Below are 17,531 nucleotides of genomic sequence, written 5' to 3'. Positions count from 1 at the left end.
GAACTAACACGGAACCAAACATGTGCTTGCTTCTTGGAACACAATACATTTCTTGGAAAAATAAATGTTACCAAACTTGACTTAAGGCAACAGTGACAAGCGTATTGAAAACTCAAATAATCGAAAAGAATTTTATTTAAAACACAAGATTCTATGGGTCGCGATGTACAACCAAATATAACATTGTTAACATTGTTGTAGTTGACTTGCCGACTTATTGATGTTGTTCTGTTCAAAACTTCCGATCAGAAACGATGGACGATAATGCCCTCAAGCGGATAAGATTCATCAAGATTAATGGAAGACGGAAAATCTTCCTCGTCGCGGGAGTTTGCCGTCAGCACTTGATAGGGCAGATTCGATTGACTGGTATTCAGGGAGTCTCCTTAAATCACCAAGAGCGGCCACTGAAGGCTTGGTTTTCAGCATTCGACTAGCGACTCTCTGAATATCTTCAGCTGTAATAGAACGGATTTTATCAATGAACTCTTCCGTTCGCTTCCGCTTGCCAGTAGCCAGAACTTGTCGAGCAATGTCTTCAAAAACTACAGGACGGCTCTCAAGGTTCATCAAAAGCATTGACTGCAATTGTTTTTTGGCCCTCTGTGAAATTCACAAAAATTAATTAGACGACTGAAACTTAAATTGCTACTTTAAAATTGAACTTACCGATAATTCCGAATGCTCGATAATTCCAGCCATTGCAACTAATTCGCGAGTGATAACATCTACCAATTCTCTCAGTTGTGATGGGTGGGACGAAGCATGAATGCAGAAAACGCCAGAATCAGCATACGCATGGTTGTAAGCCGTGGCATTATGCATCCAGTGATATCTAAGGCAATTTTAAACTTGTCAAAGGTCCCATATTAGATTAGCAATAAATAATTCAATTGTACCTGTTTAAAGCATTTGTATAAAGACGAGTGTACATTCCCTTGCCGGGACCACCAGCAGAGAACGATCCACCACCTCCCATCATCATACTGAGAACACAAAGAGCAACAAAGTCGTCGTGTTGATGGGAACCACTCTCGACTCCGAGGACGATGTGAGCTAATTCCGGCATGGGATTTGGACCTAGACTGACGTCGGACAAATCCTTCTCCACCTATATTCACGTAAACGTATTATAATTTGTATACATGAAATAACGAGGAGAAAGTTTAATATACCTTGACCATTCCACCGGTATATTGAGCTAACGAACGATCAATCTCTCTACGGCCGGGGATAACTAGAGAGCTATCTTGCACCCAAATCGGTTTCTTTTCAACAAAATACCTACAAGAACGCATTTCAATTAATTGACAGTATCTTTAATAAACAAAATCGGTAATACTTTTGAGCGCATTCGACCAAAGCCTCGTGCTCGACTCCTACACCAGCAAGAACCATTCTCGACGGATCGTAATGACTGTTGAGGAACGTGTAAATTATCGATTGATCAATCGTGGTCACATTTTCTTGGGGGCAAACTTTCGGCAAGCCAAGCGTATTATCCCTGTAAGCAGCCTATGTAAATTAGAAAGAACACACGTTAGGAAGATAAAACAGGGCGAGAGAGGTGTGTTGGTCTAACCGCATGAATCATTTCCAAAAGTAGAGGTTCTTGTTCAGGACGGATTTCCATATTTTCCAATTCAAACGAAATCGCCAGACGTGCATCGTCGATCTAATTAAATTAATAAAAGAAAGCATTAGCGAAAAACTTCAGAGTGCACAAGTGAATTCAGCTGACCTCTTGCGGAGTTAATTTTGGTCGTAAAATAACTTCACCCAGTACTTTGATGGCAGTATCTAGAGCTGATGTTTCAATTGAGGCAGCATAGATAAAAGTATCCCTATTCAAAGTAAAGCTGTGAAATGGCTTGAATAATTATAGATGAAAAATAGCCTACCTGGATGATTGACAATCACAAATACCACCATGCTTTTCCAAAACTTGCATGATTTTGTCACGATCTCCATATTCTTGAGTGGCCTGAAAAGTTTTGAAGAAGTGAATTAAAGTAATTGCATCAGTTGAAAAATAATTATTTGTACCCCAAAAGCCAACTTCTCCAAGAAATGTGAAACCCCACTGGGATATGCAACTTCATATCTTGATCCTGAATCAATTACAACTGTACAAAAACATTTGTTAATATCAAATTATTTCATTCAACAAGGATTGGCATCTAACATCAACTGTACCTCCAACAGTTGAAAACTTTCCATATCTGTTTTCTGATGCAACTCGAAGACCATTTTCCAAAACGGTTATTTTGGTTTCATGATTACTGGATCCAACAGTAGCAAAAATTGGTTTAGGGAGTCCAGGCAATGGTTGTGAAAGAGGGGTTGATTTGGCAGCTGAAGAAATATCGGAGCTCACACTTGTCGCAAACAATCGGTGGAATCGTTTAAAAGGCTGGCAACCCCTGTAAGATAACGTCGTTAAGTATCATTCGTATAAAAAAAATCAAAAAGAGAAATACTAACCGTGAATGTAGTGACCGTAAGACCATCATTTAGTCAGCTGTCGTAATCGCAATGTCTTAAAGATATTCTCAACCAAGCGAATATTGTTTTCAACAAGCTTATTGAGCTATGAAGTAATCCCTTATCAGAATCTCTTTTAAATGACATGTGAGCAATTTCGTCTGCTAGGGACCGGTAAGCCACCTATGATCCAACATGAAAACTACTTGATGCAAAACACAATAGGAAAAAAATTCTCTTTGTTTACGATCAAGACTTGCGTCTCGTCAAAATTTCATGTCACAGATTGTGTATTAGACATGTCACATTCGCAGGTGTCGAAGCCTCTCGTTAAAACTTAATTTCGTCTCTTCATTAGTTATACATTCCTACTGCGTTCTTTCGTATTAAGCGGGAGTTTCTAGATAACAGCTTTGTATTCCTTTGAGGAGAAAGTTTAAAAATAAAAATGATAACAAACGATGCATTGACAAATGATGACTATGCCGGTCTACATGGTCAAGACGTCAATAATCGGTTGAATGACGAAATGACCTGAAGGGCGGAAACGCCCATAGTGTACGTCAGGTTCTTTCCCAAATGTCGAAAAACATTCTTAGATTTCCTGGTGGTCATACAGGGGGAGAGCGATCAGCAGGTCAAAGATGGAGAAAGAAATGAGAAGCGAGTGCCGTGGAGATGAAACGGCAATGGCGGTGATAAATCGGGGACGCCAAGAGGATTCGAACGAGCCGTCATTCGTTACCCTTTTTTTTCTGTCCAAAACGTAGGGTGCGGTAGCGGAGGGGGGGGGACTCATGTGAACGGGATTGCAAGGCAATCAGCCCATGACGTCATGTCGCCGTCCTCGGGCGTCGACGCTCGCAACAGAAACGCTGGCTCTTTTCGACTTGTGTCTTTTCTGTACATTTCCACCACCCGCCTCCCAACTCTCCCAACTCGTCCCTCCATGATTTTTTCTTTCTTTTTTTATCTACTCGACTCTCTCCTTCTTTTTATGTTGTTGTCACGTTCGCCGACCCTTTTTTACCAATACCAAACAACACATTAAACGGGCCCGATTTCGCTGACTTAACAAACGTTGAAAGGGTCAGTGTCTCAACGACACCACTGCCAGAGTCCCCTGGCGGATGGACTACGTCAGCAAAGAAACCAGCAAGCACAATTCTTTTGTATTGTGAAATCCAAGTTTCAAGATTTCCCAAGAATAAACTGAAACTCGTTTTCTTGTTCGACGAACTGGGGCACAAGTTTTATATACGTCAGAAAAGTTTCGGCATCTTTGAATAGTAACGTCATCATCACGTCAAAGATTGTTCGAGAATCTGCCCAATGTCTATAATTATCATTTGATTGCATCTGGATGGGCAACGAGCGTGTCTCATTAGCATATCGAGGCTGAGGCAAATCCGGTGATTGTTTTCAACCGTTTGCCGCTAGATGGCGTCGTCTGCCAGCCCGGACGCATTTCCCCCCTCCACTGGGTTGAAAGCTGGCGGGCATTCGTCTTGTTTAGCGAGCCTGATGATGGATGGCGCCGTTATAATATCGGGGGACAGAAAACAACGAGGAGCCGACTAGTGCGGTGGCGAAAAGAACCGTCCTCGTCTCGGCTATTAAAAGTGTCGGAAAACTTTTGAGTATTTGCGCGTCCGAAATTAGACAGACAGCTGGATGGACGGCCCCGAGATCTGCTGACACACATTTATTGCATTCATCTGTGATTTGATTGTTGTATTTATCGGTGATTATCATTCATCTAGAAACTGGTCATCATCATCACCATCATAGGAACGGCGTTATTCATTTATTCGGTTTTTTCCTGGTTATGAAGTGCAGTGTCAGCCTCCGAGGCCAGTCAGTTTCGATTTAGCTGTCCAAGTGTGTGCTCATCTTGTTCTTCGTTCGTGTGTGTGTGTGTGTTGTGTTATGCGCGCGCTCAGCACACAAAGAAATATCTCGAATAACTCGGCCATTGTCGGATATCTTTGAAACAGGTGAGTGATGACTATCTAGTCTATGCCCGAACAACAAACATGGCCGATCATTTTTTTTCCTGTTGTTTTTCTCCCGTCGAAGCAATCAGAGACAAGTAAAAGAAAACTTAAAGTGGCAGACATTTTGTGTGTGTAAGGCTCTTGTCGTGCTTCGGTGGCGTACAGACGCTAGCTCTCCCCACCTCACCACCACCACCACCCCGCACTCAGCCCACCCGCTAAAAAGCCATGGCCCCCCTTCTCTCTCTCTCTTTCTCTCTCACTCTTTTTTGGTGCACATCACATACAATTGGCCGAGCGCCTTCGCTCTCTGATCGAGCAGGAGGGGCGAGCGTTCTCTTTCCCCTCCACACACACGCACAACGGTTTCTCCTCGGTCGCTTGGCAAAGGCCCCCGTTCTTTTTTATTCTTTCCAATAGATTTTTCACCGTCATGGCGGAGGCCGCAGTAGCAGACGACGGCGACGACTCTCTAGGCCCCCCCCCCCACCACTAGTCACACGGATAATCTCGGATAATCAATTGGCTGAATTAAGAGAGAAAAAAGTCAATCAACGGTCCACGTGGTCTGCGACCTTGACATTGGCCCACATTTTTATAACCCCCCCACACTACCACCGTAAATGTCGACTAGCATCGAGCCTGAGCGTTAGGCAAGGTCAACTCTATAATCCCCGAGTTTGATTATCGGCCATTTTTTCCTTGTTTTTTCTTTTTCTTGGTATGCCGAGAGCGACCAGCAGTAAACGTCACGTGACCATCTGCCGCTTTAGCACCCGCATCCATTTACCAACAACGGGCAGCTGTCGATCCTGCGCTGTTGACATTCCATCCAGATTGAAATAAAAATTCACGCGATTGGATAACTCGATACGAAAAACATGGCGACGCGCTTATCATGCGGGTGTGTATGGAGACAGTTTAGAAAAAAGGGTGGAGTCTAGTCAAAAGTTCATTCATCAGTTTTTCTTGTAGTGGAATTAGATTATTCATGCCAGTCGCAATGCATATTTGAACCAGAGGTGTGTGCGTACACTAATGCATTTGTGTCCACGTATGCGTGATGGACAATATGATTGCGCTTAGAGCACGACTTTGGAGAGGTTGCTAAGCAGCCGCCACCATCAACACACGAGACAGACACACACACACAGACCTGGGAAAATAAAATAAAAACTTTTTTTTTTTTTTTACTTTTTCACTCCCCAATTGTGTAATGTGGAAATCGATCCGGTCCTGCGCGCGTCCATGTACGCACTACAACATATCTGGTCCGTCTGGGTCCCTAAGGGCTTGTCCAGCACACAGGTTAGATTCATTGGGTCCCATCTTCGCTTGTTGAATTTTCTCTTCAAAACGAACATACAACGAAACCCACCGAAAAAATCTGCCTAGCCACCACAGTAAAAAAACAGGATGTTGAATAAGACACACACAACAAAAATGTGTTTCCATTCTTTTCTGATTCCGGCCCAAAAGAGAGAGAGAGAGACCTTGGGGATTGGAACAGCTCCGGGCGATCTGTGTGCTTGGTTATATATTTTATAATACATCTATTTTTCTCTCTCTCTCTCTCTCGGTTGTTGTGCGCTGCTGCTGCTGCTACCATTTCTATGTTTCTTCTTCTCACAGAGTGTGAGAGAGCTCACGAATCTGGCGAAGAAGAAGAACGAAGAAGAAGAAAAATAAGTAAAAGGGACGTGAGCGGAACATCTCCGGGACAAAGAGAGAGAGAGAGCGCGCGCGCACACACACACGCACGCAGGGCCTCACTAAAAATGACGCGCTCACTACGCGTCGCGATGACACCGAGAATGTCAGACGAGGGCATCAGCCCTTTTAGAACTCTTTTCAAAAAAACATTTTTTGTATTTTTATTTTTTTTCCTATTTTTAGAAGATAAAATGCTCTTTTATTTCTAACTTTGGCGTTGATTATGCAAGAAGGACAGGTGTTGCGACTAATTCGATCAAAAAAACAACATTGAGAGTGTGACTTGCTCAAATCCAATCCGCTTTTCTATTTCGGTACGAAAAGTGATATTGATTGTCACTCGGGTGCGGATTGCAATCCAATGAGTCCGAGGTATATTCTTCAATAGTTTGTGTATGTGAGTGTGTGTGTGTGTAAAGAAAAGGGGGGACCGAAGTAGAGAAGAGAGTCGGAGCTGTCGGGATGATTTGAAGAGTCACGAGTTTGGTTCGATCCGGTCGTAGAACCGCTACCAAACCGGTTTTCTTTCTACACTGCGCTCCTCCCACTCGGCACTCTCTTTATTTCCTTTGTGTGTGTGTTTCCAAAGCTAGAGAAAGAAGAAGAAGAAGAAGTTTCAGAGAGGCTAGCTCTTTTTTTCCACCACCACCACCACCCTCTTTCTTTCAATGTTACTTGTCACGATTCCCAAGATCCTACACACACACACACACTCTCATCATTAGACTTTTCAGTCGCCATTTCTCTCTACACTCTTCACGTCCGTTGAAAATCGAAAAAAAAGAGATTTGCCGAATTATTTATTTTAGCAACAAGTGAATCGCGATGACGGAATTGATTTGCAACTTGGTTGAAATGTTCTTTTCAAACTGTCCGTCCCCTACTCAACTGGAAGTAGACAAAGAGAAATCCGAGACGGATGAAAACAGGCCCCCACCATTTTCTTCTTCCTTCCAAGTCTGTCGCTCCCCTCCGCCATAAAGCGCTCCCCCCTCTCTCTCTCTCCCTGGCCGTCCTTTTTATATATTTCGCCTGGATATATGGATCCGCCCGTTTCCATCCGAAAACTTGCGAGCCAACGATCGACCGGTTCCGAATAAAAAAAAGGGAAAGAAGATAGCGCAGGGGGTGGCTTTTGTCTCCAATCGACGCCCGATTGACCTCTTTCGTATGGGGGGGAAAAAGAAGAATCTTCTTCTTCTTATTTCTCTTCATGAGAGCCGGCCCAGACACAGCTCTCGGGAGGGGGCGTATGGAAAGACCCCAGAGTTTTTATACTATTTGAAAATATAACATAAAAGGTTTCTCTAAACCATGATGATGGAGAGTTTTTTTCGCCCTGCGGAAGAGAAGAAGAAGAAGAAGAGGCTGGCGGCGTTTAAACGTTTTTCTTCTATTTCTTCGAATTGTTGTCGGCGTCTCACTGACCTCTAGGCAGCTACCATCGCCAAAAAATTGCGACATGTTCCTCCCCACCGCCGACGTTTTTTCATTTTCTTCTGCAGTGGCACAAAACTCTCGGTAGAGGAGGTTGCTGATCTTTTTTCTCGCCCAATTCCAGGTCGTTTGATTTTTTCTCTTTTTTTCCCTACCGTTTCTCGATTATTAAAAGGTAGAGACCTCTAACGGCAGAGTCGTTGGCTTGCGGCGTCTCCAGAAAGAAAGAAGAAGAACTGAGAAAAGAAAAAAATATATAAGAGAAACGTAGATATAGTAGAGAGAATTGGTCACGGCGCATGGAACCTTTTTTTCTTCTTTTCTACCCTTCGTCTTCGGCTCATCACGCCGGGCCTTTTTCTCTTTCTAGTTTTCCCATGTATTTTTAGTCGACATACTCACGCATACACACACACACAGACAACACTCGAGAGGAAAGAAAAAACAACTGGCCAATCCGAGTTCATTGCTCTACTTTGTGAGACGGACAGAACAAACGAAAAACAATCGGCCTCATTTGTTTTTCTTGGGTTTCTGACATGCCAGAATGATGATGATGGCCGCCAGTTTCTCTCGCTGAATATTTATCCCAGAAATGAATTTGAATTTGATGGGTTGACGTTTGTTTTGGTTTGTCAGGTTGAATCGACAATGGATTCGGCCTCGGATCGGGAGGCAAAGGCGAGCAACGGAGGTGGCGAGAGTCACAGAGGCACGCCGAATCATCATGGAAGCTCATCGTCCGCCATGAGTGTCCAGCAGGCCCAGCAAGCTCAAGCCCAAGCTGCAGCTATGAACGCCCTCGGACTCCTCGATCCTTCAGCCCTCTTTGGTACGTACTAGTTACATTATTTTTTCTTAGAATTCTCTTTTATTATCTCGATCACAAATCAAGCAAGAAATAAAAAAACATTCGCTTCCTTGTTTCGTGACAGTCCCGAAAAAAAAAACATAAAACAAAAAAAAACCAGACCTGTCCCTATGGGAAAAACCAGCCCATTTCTGTTTTGTCTTGTTTTTTCTTTCTTTTTTTTTCTTCTTCCCGCGGCCGTCGTAACTCCATTGTTTCCGTCAGATGAACTTGAATAACTCTCTCAACAACTTACAAAGTAAAAGCGCATTAAACTGGTTTTCCAGACTAAACTGCCATCTTGTGGCTGTTTTCCCACCACCTTTTATTTGTTGTTTTGTTTTATTGGTTTTTTCTCTCACATTGAAGGGATGAAATAAACTAATCATAAGTGAGTAACAGTTATGTACTTGGTAAATGTAACGACGTTAATAATAATCATAATAATAATAATGTAATATAACATTCTATTGTATAGCGCATTCGTTGTTTGCTGCCGGAATTCCGGCTAGTTACAACCCGATGGCTCCGATGTCCGGCTACGGTCTACTGGGTCAAGGCGGCCCGTCACCTTTCGCCCCTCCCTCGTCCAGCAATCAAGCCAGTAAACACGCGAGACGCAAGACGTCAAGACGAGAGACGTTTTGTGGGAGGAACAATTTTCGGAAGAATTTAACGATCGATCCTTTTCTTCTTTTCCCCCCAACTCAGACGCAGCAGCTCAGGCCGCCTGGTGGCAGGTAGCTTCACAAATGGATTACTTGGCCCGGTTGCAGCACGCTGCCGCATCCGCTTCCGCTGGTTCTTCGTCCGGTCGTGGCGGCGGTGGCGCTTCGTCCTCTTCCGCCGCCGCCGCCGCTTCTTCCTCAACATTCCACGGGATCCCCGGATTTAGCGGCCTCTCGGCGGCCGACAGCATGCTGGCCAGCTACACGATGGCCATGAACGCGGCGGCACATTCCGGAAACGTTGGCGGCAAATCGGCGAAAAGCTCGTCGTCGTCGTCGCGCAACAGTTCCAATCCCATCGTGCGGGATTCACTCAGCACGCAGCCTATTCCTTCCGCCTCGACAGCCTCGCCCTATCAGCCGGCCAATACCTCGACTCCGTCAAGTGGCAAATCTCGTCCACCCGCCGGAACTGAACTCAAATTCATGACTCCCGAATCGGCCGCTCAGACTGCCACCCCTACCACTAGCAGTTCCGCCAACCGTAAGAGCAGTTCCAGCAGCAAAAATCGACGGAGGGCCAACACCTCCAACAATCTGGAACCGGCCTCCGTCTCGGTCCACACTTCCGGATCGGCCACGACACCCAGTTCCAGTTTGTCGTCTCTCTCTTCCATGGCCATGTCGTATCCTTTCTTCGGCAATCCACTCGCCTCCCTGGCCATGCCACCAGCCATGGCCGCAGCCGTCCAGTCGGTTCAATCAGCCCAGTCGACTTCTTCTTCTTCACCCGCCAACGAGGACAAGAAACGATCCGGCAAGAAATCAGCAGTAAGTCCAGTCATTTCAAATATCTGCCATGATTCACCACCACTCACCAAATTCTCCTATTTTTGTTTTCCCCAGGATCGACATTCGATGGATTCGGCAGCCGTTCAACTGCTTCGTTTACCGGCCACGACCAGCAGCTCCGTCACGGTGACGACAACCAGCAGCCTCAACAACAACACCATCAACAACGGGACAAAAGCTCGAAGCCAAACCGTCAACGGCAAACCCTTGGCGCTGGATGTCAGCTCGCTGATTGGGAAGCCCAGCACATCACAGTCGACGACCTCGTCGGAAGAGGCGCCACTGAATCTCTCGATGAAAGCCAAAGAGGAGCCGTCGCAGCAGCCGACCTCGTCGTCGTCTTCGTCGGCCACTTTGTCTTCATCCACGTCCAGCTCTAGGCTGGGCCGCGGTGTGTCCATGCCCAAGAAGAACACTGTTGCTTCTTTGCTGGCCCAGAGTCGCAACCAGCGCAGCACCAGCCCTGGCGCCGGAAGTGGAGGTTACAACAGCAGCAGTGCGCCCACAGTCTCGGCTCCGCAGGCTCACGCGGCCAGCAATGTCGGATCGAGCCAGGCTTCCGCCGCCGAAATGAAAGCCATGAAAGATAATTTGGTAAGTTGGAATTAATAGAGTTGTCATAAAACGGAATTGAAATGAATAAACATTTTTTGAAATTTTGTGTACAGGCGCTGTACACGGCCATGCAAGAGCTGAGCAACGCCAAATTATCCAGCGCCTACCTCAATGGAATCAAAGACAGTTTGAATTCCGGCGGCCAAGCGGGCGGTAGCGACGCCAATCACGCCATCCAGGATCTGCTGCGGGCAGCCAGTCTCTTGGGCGGATTCGGTTTCGGTGGCAATCCACTTTCAGGCCTGCCTCAATCTGCTGGCGCCCAGCCTTCCGGCAACAGCAAATCCTCCAGCAGCACTCCTAACAAATCTTCAGCTGCTGACGGCGCTAGTAGCAAGACGGAAGCCAATCCGGCTTCCAAGATTAACGAGCAGTCGAGAAGCAAAAGTACACCGACGCCGGAAAACGGCCAGGCCAGGACCAGCGAGTCCCATCGAGGCAACGGAAAGTCAACCACTCACGACGACACTCCAGCTAGCGACGATTCCGGTGAGTATTTTTCAATTTAGTTAAATTATTCATTGTGAACATTTATTAAATTTGAACATGAATCATTGATGCGGAGCAGATAGTATGGATGAGGATGACTCGATGATCGACAGCGACGACGGATGGGCCGGAACGGGCGAAGGTGGAGACGGCGAGTCGAGAAAGCGGAATGCGGATGGCGGTGAAGGTAGCGACGACAGGCCGTCGAAGCGTCGGCGATTTGTCTCTGACGAATCGGCATTGCGAGTCCCGCTGAATCACGGCTGGAAACGTGAGACCCTGATTCGTGCCATCGGCAAGTCGGGCGTTCGCGGCGAAGTGACTTATTACTCGCCCTCTGGTCGCCGCTTCCGTCAATATCCGGATGTGGTTCGATACCTGGAAAGGCAGGGCATTGGAACCATCACGCGGGACAATTTCAGTTTCAGCACGCGCTGCATCGTCGGCGAATTCATCCAGCCGCTGGGCGAATCTCCCAACGCCAGAGGAATCCGACTGGGCGAGCCGGAAGTGCGACATTTAGTCGACCAGATCCGCATCGCTCGTGGATGGAAGCCGCGCAGCCGTCGGATGACGGAAGAGGAGAAGGAGGCCATCACTCGACAGCGCGAGGCCCAGCGAGTGGCCCAGCGGATGGAAGCGCAAGAGATGGCCCGGCAGGCGCAGGAAGCCAAACTCCAGCAGAGAATGGAGCGGGAACGGGCCCTCCAGGAAGCCAAAGAGGCCCGCCGTCAGATGCGCGAGCAGGAAAAGCTGGAACGACAAGAGGCCCAGCGCAAGGAGCGAGAACTGCGCACCCAGCAGCTGATGGAAGCCCGTAAGAAGCGCCAGGAAGAGCTGGATCGGCTGCGAGAAGAGGAGCAGCAGCGTAAAATCCAGGAGCTCAATAAGCAGCGCGAACTCTTCTACACGGCCGAGCTGGAACGCGAAAGGAAGCGGCAGCACACGGCCGTCGTCAAAGCGCTGGAAGCCCGGAAGCGCTACGAGGATCGCGAGCGACGACGCGAGGAATTGAAGGCCGAGAAACGGGCGGAACGCGAGAAGAAGATGGAAGAACGTCGACGCGAGCTGGAATCGTGGCGCGACCAGCGCAGCCCCACCGAAGACACATCCTTGATGGATCACAAGCCTTTACCCGACATTCCTCGCATCACCAACCTCAAGCTGGCCGGACAGGTATATCAACTCGATTCATCTTAATGTCCCCCAATCCCAATCCCTTCAACCCCCCAAACTAATCCATCACGGTTGATTGATTCAGGCCCTGGCTGACATCCTGATGCTCTACGAGTTCCTGCACACGTTCGGCGAAACGCTGGGCTTTGACATGGAGAGTCTCCCCTCGCTGGACAGTCTCCAGAGAGCCCTGCTCTACGACAGCGAAGCCGAGGAGGAGCTGCTCTCTGTCATGACGCACTTGCTGGTATGCTCCATCGAAGATCCGGGCATTCCGCACCCCAACCGGCACACGACCCTTTTGGGACAGACGCTGAAACAGGCCGACATTACGACGACCAACGTCAGCGAGATATTGCGCATCTACTTGCAAGCCAACGGATTGGGTGACATGAAAATGCCGGCCGCCGACAAGATCACGTCCAGCCCTCTGAAGCTGGCCGCCGGTGAATATCCGGACACGGAAGCCTTCCTCATGTCCGAGTGGCTTAAACGCAAGCCTTTCCTATCACTCAATCCAACTCAAAAGGCGGCCATTTTGGGATTTATGGTCAACGAATTACTCCAGAACAAGGCCGTCATTGGTCAAATCGAAGGTGCCATCGAGGGTCAGAACACGGCCAGAAGGTACGACATTTATTATTTACCAAAGTTAATTACTTTCAAGTTTACAATTTAATTTTGTGGATGATTAAACAGAGATCGCTGGATCGTGGACACGAAAATCAAGAAGCTCAAAACGCTTCATTCTAAAAAGCATCGAACGTCACTCATCAGTTCATCCATCAATTTCTCATCCACGGCGGCCAACAAAGCGGACCCGATGGATGATTCGACAAATCACGACGAAACCAACCATTCGGCCAGCGGAAGCAAGAAAAAAGATGAAATCACCGAAACCGAAGAACATCCGGAAGAGGCGGATGAAGACAGTGGGGGTGAAGCTGATGACAATGCAGATCAAGGCGATGAGGTAAAAAATAATTCAACGTTGAATAAATTATGGGCAACCAATAACTTAAAAATCCTTCATTAATTAACAGGATGAAGATGGAAATCTTCCTGTGGAGGAGTTGAAACGGAAGATTGAACGTTTAGGCCGGCAAAGTGCCCAAATGTTGACTCAGTTAGCCTTGTCCGATTTGCAATTGCGAGCGCTCAATATGGGCCAGGATCGCTTCCGGCGACGTTTGTGGATTTTGCCGCACGCTGGTGGCGTCTACCTCGAAGCTTTAGAGTCCGGAGAAGCCAACGCCGGACCACTGGGTACTTGGGACGGCAAACCCGCCCCTCCGATCGGCCCTCAGCGCAACGGCGACGAGCCGGATGACGAGCCCATGCCGGAAGTCCCACCAGTCAAAAGCGAACCGATCTCTGACGAGCCTAAACCGACTCTACCCGTGCCGAAAACCGAACTAGAAGATAAAGAAATTCCTAGTCTCCAGGAACCAATGGAAGTGGACCAACCGGCCGTTAAAACGGAATTGGTCGAAGAAGCAACGGCGGCCGCCGATGTCAAGAGTGAAGAAAACACGACCGCCGGAATGATACCAGTCACAGCCGAGGTCGTTCTGAAGAAGGAAGAAGAGACACAGGAAGCTCTTCCGGCTCTGTGGTTCAGCCTCTTCCCCCGCACTCCATGCGATCGCCATTCATCCGCCAACCAGGGCAAGGATCGTTTCGGCTCGGACGAAGACGAAGGTGAAGGTCGTATGTCAAAGAAAGAAGAAGCGGCCAAGGAAGAAGCTGAGAAAATTATCATGCAACCCATTCCGGAAGGTTTGTCACATCCATTTAGTTTTTACTTTTTATGATTATTACACAAAGAACCCGTCACTAAAATGACGCCATAAATTTAAACTTTTTGCAGAAATGACCCGCGGCTGGTGGCGGATCGTCGATCCGGAACAAGTCAAAACTTACGTCGAATCGCTACATCCTCGAGGCGTTCGCGAGAAGGAGCTCAACCGGATGTTGACACGTTTTATGGACTTTGCTCGCGAATCGTGTTTGAAGGTAATCAATTTTAATTCGAGTCCTCTTTCCTCTTACACTGGTCCTTTTTTGATTGCTTCTTTCTACCACCCTACCGTCTCGCCCCATTTTTTAAGAGAAAATTAAGTTAAGTAAAGATGGTAGCCACTTGGGTACAACGTTTGTTTTGTTTCTTTCATTCTCTTTCTCATTGTCTGTTCTTCGTCCGTCAGCATACGGAAAAGGACCATCACGGCCATGTAAGTTTTGGTTTTCATCTCCGCCGTTTTGCGTTTTTGCGTTTGCACGAGTGCACCTTGTGTTTAATGGCTGCGTCTTGTCCCTAATGGCTTCAACTTCTGACACTAGAAATCATTAAGAAAACATTTGAAAGTTCTCGCGGACTCGCATTTTCAACTTTTGAACGTTGTTTCGTCATCTAGGGCAATCCCAAAGATTTGCTGCTGAAGGAACTGCGCAACGCCGACGAGGTCAAACTGGTGGGCGGAGCCGCTTTGCCGGATGCGGAAGGTTCGTGGTCGAGAGAGACGTCTCTGCGGGGTGACATCCTCCTGCTGGAACAGATCGAAGCCCTGGAAGATCGCGTGGCCTCTGCCAGCATGCAAGTCAAAGGCTGGAAATTGCCCGCCCGGGCCACTTCTGAAATGAACTTGAAATTCCGCACGCCCGGAGACACGTCGTCTGATGATGACGATGACGAAGACGAAAGAGTTAACCCCATACAGCTGGCCAAAGAAAGGCTGTTGAGCGTCGAACTGGCCATCGAACGTCGTTACCTGAAAGCTCCTCTCGGTCAGAGCAAAGGCGATCTGGTTCAGAGCGTCCTGTCCGGCTCTTGCCCGTCCAGCGAGCCGCCCAAAGCCCTGCTGACATGGCGAGAGGCCGTCAAACGCTGCGAAACGGCCGCCCAGGTCTCCATGTGCTTTTACGTTCTGGAAACCTCCGTGGCCTGGGACAAATCGATCATGAAGGCCAGCTGCCAATTCTGCCACAGTGGTGATAAAGAGGACCAACTGTTGTTATGCGACGGATGTGACAAAGGCTATCACACCTACTGCTTCCGGCCACCCATGGATAACATCCCAGATGGCGACTGGTTCTGTTACGAGTGCCGGAATAAAGCTACCGGCCAGCGCAACTGCATCGTCTGTGGTAAACCCGGAAACAAGACTATCAGCGTCCTCTGCGACCAGTGCCCTAAAGCGTATCACATCGAATGCCTCCAGCCTCCGCTCGCCAAGGTACGAAAAATGATTTGATTGCAATCAGGAATTCTTTTATTCTAATGCTTTAAACGTGTTGATTTTATAGGTTCCTCGAGGCAAATGGCTATGCGTTCTGTGCCACTCTAAATCGCCGGCCAAGAAGAAGGCGGCCAGCAAGAAAGCGGCCAACCGAGAGCCGAGGATCAGCGAATCCGAGTCGACCTCGGCAGCTAATTCGGCCAAAGAAATTAAAGAAGCGGCCGACAAGAACGCGCATTCCAACGACAGCGAAGCGCCTGCCGCCGCTGTCGTTGCCGGCCCTGGACCGAGCACTCCGGTCGCCACTCCGTCGCCGCGCCGATCCTCCTCCGCTGTGGCTCTAAAGCGTAGCCTCAACCAGGCCATCGCCAAGGAGAAGGATCTTGCGCCGTGCAGGTATAAAGGTTAACCCCTTTTTATTTAGTTTTCAAAATCATCCTCATCCCTTCCGACCTCCCCACCATCCTCAATCAACAATTCAATTATTTGACTCTTATTGACAAAGGCAACGAGTCGTTTCATTCCTGTAATTCGATTGGCATTTGGTTCGATTTCCAGGGAGATCCTCGACCAGTTAGAAGCTCACGATGAAGCCTGGCCTTTCCTTTTGCCTGTCAATACCAAACAATTTCCCACCTACAAGAAAATCATCCGCTCACCCATGGATCTGAGCACCATCCGCAAGAAACTCAACGACGGCATGTGAGTATCTTCATTCGGCAAAGTTTAATCATTTTTCATACCATTTAGTTAATTCAATTTTCCTTTACCTACGTAGATACAAGACAAGGGACGATTTTTGTGCCGACTTGCAACTGATGTTTGTCAATTGTGTTACATTCAACGAGGACGACTCTCCTGTCGGCAAGGCCGGCCACAGCATGAAGACGTTTTTTGATTCTCGCTGGGCCGAACTGATCGCCCACTAAAGACGTTCAACTCTCGTAGCTGCCTTGCCACAACTCACTATCGTCTCTCTTTTTCTGTCTATCTCTCTATCTCTTTATACTTAAAAGCCACAAAACATTTAAAAAAAAAAGAAGCATGTAGTTTGTATTTAAAAAACATTTGCCCACCAAGTGAGCATCGCCCGCCGTAATTTATTTGTCCCATCACTCAAGAGATAACCAGAAAACAAAACAACATGAGTAGTATTATATTAATCAACTGTGAATCAAAAACGACCTGCTAACAAGTGGAACTTTGAATTGATTGATCACCCTTGACATTCTTGTGTTTTCGCTTCTTTTTCGTAAACGAGATTATGTGCAACATGTGTAATTGCCGCCTCATTTGTTTGTTTGGTTGTTTTTTTTTTTTTTTTCCTACTCCCGCAATCCATATTTGATGGATTCACTTAAAAGCCGGGCCGCGTAATTGAAGAGATTTATCCTGCCGCTGATTGAAAAAAAAAAAGAAAACAAAAAGAAGAAAAACAAAAAAATGACAAATCGAGCAGGGCTCGCTTATCAATGTCTGGGTTGTTTTTTTTTTGTTTGTGTGCGTGTGTGTACATATGTTCAGTGAAATGACAAAAAAATTCGAAATGTGGCAAAAAATGGAGTTGAATCACGCAGTGCGGCTGCAATGATGTAATGACGATGTGTGTGTACATAGCCAAACGCGAGTTATAACCCTACCCCCCTTAATTTCGTGTATTTATTATTATGCACTCCTTATTTCGATAATTTCTCATTGGATTCCGCCCGACAATATTTGGCTATTCAAAACAAAAAGGATGAACGAAAAACAAATTTAACACTCGGGACGCAACATTCGTATCCTGGCCACACTCACACACTTTTGGCAATTACGTTTCTTATATATATACATATATATAGGGAATGGAAAAAAAAACCCAATTCGTTTCATTTCTTTCGCCCTATTTCTTTTTCAAGCCTCTGCCCGCCTATTATTGAGCGTGGTTGTGCTGTGCATGTCACTTGTAAGAGAAAAAACGGCACAAATTCGTTGGTTGCAACGTTAAAATAAATAAAATGAATATCACGTA

The 17,531-nt window shown here is 47.1% G+C and overlaps 2 protein-coding genes across 5 annotated transcripts; one reads left to right on the top strand and one right to left on the bottom strand.

The window, feature by feature from the left end:
* Positions 1-122: 122 nt before the first annotated feature.
* LOC124190440 (mitochondrial-processing peptidase subunit alpha-like) lies at positions 123-2,645 on the bottom strand. Its single transcript, XM_046583067.1, has 11 exons — positions 2,485-2,645; positions 2,197-2,423; positions 2,047-2,126; positions 1,902-1,984; positions 1,742-1,844; positions 1,583-1,675; positions 1,343-1,515; positions 1,176-1,284; positions 900-1,111; positions 670-835; positions 123-603 (listed from the first exon to the last, which is right to left on the bottom strand). The coding sequence occupies exons 1-11, from the start codon at positions 2,511-2,513 to the stop codon at positions 295-297; spliced, it is 1,584 nt and encodes a 527-aa protein (XP_046439023.1). The 5' UTR covers positions 2,514-2,645; the 3' UTR covers positions 123-294.
* Positions 2,646-4,023: 1,378 nt separating this feature from the next.
* LOC124190439 (bromodomain adjacent to zinc finger domain protein 2B-like) lies at positions 4,024-17,531 on the top strand. 4 transcript variants are annotated; one of them, XR_006872976.1, is made up of 16 exons: positions 4,024-4,481; positions 8,271-8,463; positions 8,960-9,085; positions 9,193-9,980; positions 10,056-10,595; positions 10,670-11,105; positions 11,185-12,281; positions 12,367-12,908; positions 12,981-13,254; positions 13,325-14,060; positions 14,152-14,297; positions 14,489-14,515; positions 14,699-15,517; positions 15,588-15,924; positions 16,079-16,222; positions 16,299-16,402. XR_006872976.1 is itself a non-coding variant. In XM_046583064.1 (16 exons), the coding sequence occupies exons 2-16, from the start codon at positions 8,283-8,285 to the stop codon at positions 16,447-16,449; spliced, it is 6,336 nt and encodes a 2,111-aa protein (XP_046439020.1). In that variant the 5' UTR covers positions 4,025-4,481; positions 8,271-8,282; the 3' UTR covers positions 16,450-17,531. The 4 variants fall into 4 exon arrangements, 2 of the variants coding, with proteins under 2 accessions (XP_046439020.1, XP_046439021.1); XM_046583064.1 differs by having other exon boundaries at positions 4,025-4,481; positions 15,588-15,916; positions 16,299-17,531; XR_006872977.1 differs by lacking the exon at positions 14,489-14,515 and having other exon boundaries at positions 4,025-4,481.

The sequence above is a fragment of the Daphnia pulex genome, chromosome 3 (genome assembly GCF_021134715.1).
Source record: "Daphnia pulex isolate KAP4 chromosome 3, ASM2113471v1".
Lineage (NCBI taxonomy): Eukaryota > Metazoa > Arthropoda > Branchiopoda > Diplostraca > Daphniidae > Daphnia > Daphnia pulex.
Note: the sequence above shows the minus strand (reverse complement) of the source record. Positions and strands in the feature narration are given on the sequence as shown.